Source organism: Sinocyclocheilus rhinocerous, unplaced genomic scaffold (assembly GCF_001515625.1).
Source record: "Sinocyclocheilus rhinocerous isolate Xijiao unplaced genomic scaffold, SAMN03320098_v1.1 C36979195, whole genome shotgun sequence".
Lineage (NCBI taxonomy): Eukaryota > Metazoa > Chordata > Actinopteri > Cypriniformes > Cyprinidae > Sinocyclocheilus > Sinocyclocheilus rhinocerous.
In genome coordinates this window covers 1-3,119 of record NW_015787103.1, presented here as the reverse complement: position 1 = coordinate 3,119, position 3,119 = coordinate 1, and the positions used below count along the sequence as shown (strand labels likewise).

At 35.0% G+C, this 3,119-nt stretch overlaps 1 protein-coding gene across 1 annotated transcript; it reads left to right on the top strand.

Moving 5' to 3' along the window:
• Nucleotides 1-6: 6 nt before the first annotated feature.
• On the top strand, nt 7-3,083 carry LOC107736784 (SH3 domain-binding protein 5-like). Its single transcript, XM_016548134.1, has 5 exons — nt 7-165; nt 802-864; nt 1,438-1,566; nt 1,784-1,942; nt 2,578-3,083. The coding sequence occupies exons 1-5, from the start codon at nt 73-75 to the stop codon at nt 2,758-2,760; spliced, it is 627 nt and encodes a 208-aa protein (XP_016403620.1). The 5' UTR covers nt 7-72; the 3' UTR covers nt 2,761-3,083.
• The last annotated feature ends 36 nt before the right edge of the window (nt 3,084-3,119 follow it).

Here is a 3,119-nt window from a genome sequence, read left to right as displayed (position 1 = left end):
AGAGGAGGAAATCAGCCGGAGGAGGTGACAGATGATAGCAGAGAAGCTGATGGGGAATCCGAGGAGACGGAGATGGAGAGTAAAGACTCTGAGAGAACTAAATGTCAAGATGAAAACTCACTGCATGGAAAACTGACGGAGGAGGAATTAGATCCTAGAATCCAGGTAAACTGACACTTAGTCAGCACATTGTAGTAAGATCTCATACAACACTGTTGTAGTGATTTATTAATATTTTAAACTATTTTGATATAAAAAATCAAGCCCCCCAATAGCAGACTATTTATCAAAGCCTATTTAAAAAATGATTAACAAATATTTTTGAATGCTTAACAGCTTTGTAGTTCATGGACATTCAGTTATGAATGTGTATGTGAATCAACATTGACTTTTCTAACTATTTGTATGTGCAATATAAATAAAAAATGGTCAAACATGTTTATTCTTTACTATTCTTTACATGTTTTATCTATTACTATTTTCATTTATTATTACGCCATCAGAATCATACATTATGTTTTCTTTGAAGAATCTAAAATATATTTTATGTTCTTTGAAGTCACCATCCTTTGCCTAGATTCTGCATCTGTGCATTTTGGACATTAATATTATATAATAACTGATAATAATGTTAGTTATTATAAAGATTCACCAAAGGTATTTTCATGGAATTTATTGTAATCTCAGTAACTCTACAGTTTCTGGGTCACCCTTATTTTGGATTGAACCAGCAACTTTTAAGCCAGCAGCCAAGATCATTTACCATTAGGCGACTATGACCTGCTGTGTTTCTGTATCTAGGAGGAACTGGAGCGTCTGAATGAGGCCAGTGAGGAGATCAACAAGATGGAACTGGAACTGCAAGTACGTGAAAGTTCAGAATGCTTTTGGAAAAATTGTTCCCAACCTCAAGGACATTTGGGACTGTTAGGCTACATGCTTTTAAGTATATACTATATACTTATTATTATGGCTCATTGTCATTTAATAGACACTTTTAATTCAGAGTACAGGACTATAATCTCAGACAGGTAGACTGTACTTTGAATCAAACCTGCCATCTTTCTGCTACCAGCCCAGCTCAATAATTGAATTAGGCAACCACACCTTATGTTATATATCATCATTAAGAGATTTTAAAGTTTTGAGTATTTTTAATGTTATTTGTTGTAATGTAATTAGTTATATTTTAATGTTTATATAATTTTGATTTTGATTTTAGTTTTAGCACATCAAGATGAATTAAATTAGTTTTAGTTAACTATAATAACCTTACCACTATGCCATATTATGCAGATAAGATAAGGCTTATATGATTCTCTCTTTCTTAGATGGCAAACAAGATTAACACTCCTGATTTACACACTTTATTTTATTATTATGAACTTGTTGTGAATGGTTTGTGTGATTTGTGAAAAACTTTGTTTTTGTTGTCAGGAGGTTCGGTCCAGCCATAGGAGGATGATGAGTGAATCTGTGCTTAAACTCAAGACGAAAAGTTCAGAACTGGGGTCCTGCATCGAGAAGGCCAGGCCTTACTATGAGGCACGAAGAAAAGCAAAAGAGGTGGACAGACACTCTAGTTTAGCACTGAGAAAAACAGTCATAATTTATAACTATTATTATAATTAATTTAAACAGGTAAAAGCGTTATTTAGTTGTGTTTTATGCCAAAACATCATATTGTATTTTTGCCAGTTTTTCTAAGGCAACTATCACAACCTTCACCTGATGAAATCCTATTGTCTCTTAAACGCATTATGATTAGTTTCATCCATCTTAGGCCCAGCAGGAGACCCAGACAGCAGCGCTCAGCTTTGAGAGAGCGGTGTCCATGCACTTGGCTGCTCGAGAGATGGTCCACGTGGCTGAACAGGGCCTCACTGCAGTCAAGACGCTGGATCCAACCTGGCAAGAGATGTTGAATCATGCTACCTCAAAGGTTTGCCAATTTTCTCTCCAGCATATCTTATCAAGTTGTATCAAGCAGTTAAATATCTCTGACTTTGAACCTTGAGCATGTTTTCTTGGACCTTCGTTACATGACTGAATCATGCAGAAGTTTTTATTTTTATTTGTATTTTTTATAAAGAAGTCTCTTATGCTCACCATGGTACAGTAAAAACAGTTAAATTGTGAAAGATTTTACAATTTAAAATAACTGGTTCTAAATGAACAATTCTAATATGCTGATTTTCTTAATATTTTTGTGTTCAAATGAACAGCATTTATTTTAAATATAAATCTTTTGACAGTATTTAATGTATCCTTGCTAAATAAATGTATTAATTTCTTTCTAAAAATAAATCTTATTGACCCCAAACTGCTGAACAATATATATATAATACAGTATTTATATACTGCACAACCAAAAGCCTGTTTAACCTTTATGTACATGAAAACATGTAATGAATGCACCATTAACCCCTCATTTGACCCATAGAATGTGCAAGTACAACGAGGAAAAGTACAGTTCAGAATAATTTTTCTGTTTATGTATCCACACAGAGTATATTTTGCACACACACACACACAGCATTGCTCTAAGTATGTCATAAGTGATTTGAAACTGTGCAGGTGAACGAGGCAGAGGAGGAGCGCATGAAGAGTGAACGGGAGCACATGCATGCCACCCAGCTGTGTCAGGAGGCCGAAGCCCGCGTGCAGGAGCTGCAGAAGTCACTGAAGAGAGCCATCGTCAAGTCCAAGTCTTACTTTGAGCTCAAGGCTAAGTTCAATGACATTCTAGAGGTATGTTGAGCTGTTGTTACATTTGCCTAGTGTTGGTGTATGAAAAATGGATACTTGCTAAAATTTAAGGAATAGGTTAACCAAAAATGAAAATCCTGTCATCATTTACACACCCTCAAGTCGTTCCAAAATCCATGTCATGTTCCAGCAAAGATGTATAAAGCAAATCATGTTCCATAGAATGAACATGAATGCGGACAGACATTGCCGAGCTCTGAAAATCAGGGTCCCTGCAGGTTCTTAAAAAGTATTAAATTCAGTTTGATCGTTTTAAGTTTAAATTTGATTGTCTTAAATGGTGTAAGAAAATGTTAATTATCCTTTTAAAAGGTCTTAAAGGGGTCATATGATGCGATTTCATTTTTTCC

Coding starts and splice junctions, on each gene's coding strand:
- LOC107736784 (XM_016548134.1), top strand. CDS start 73: ATGGAGAGTAAAGACTCTGAGAGAACTAAATGTCAAGATGAAAACTCA. Junction 166..801: donor AATTAGATCCTAGAATCCAG/GTAAACTGACAC, acceptor TTCTGTATCTAG/GAGGAACTGGAGCGTCTGAA. Junction 1,567..1,783: donor CACGAAGAAAAGCAAAAGAG/GTGGACAGACAC, acceptor CATCCATCTTAG/GCCCAGCAGGAGACCCAGAC.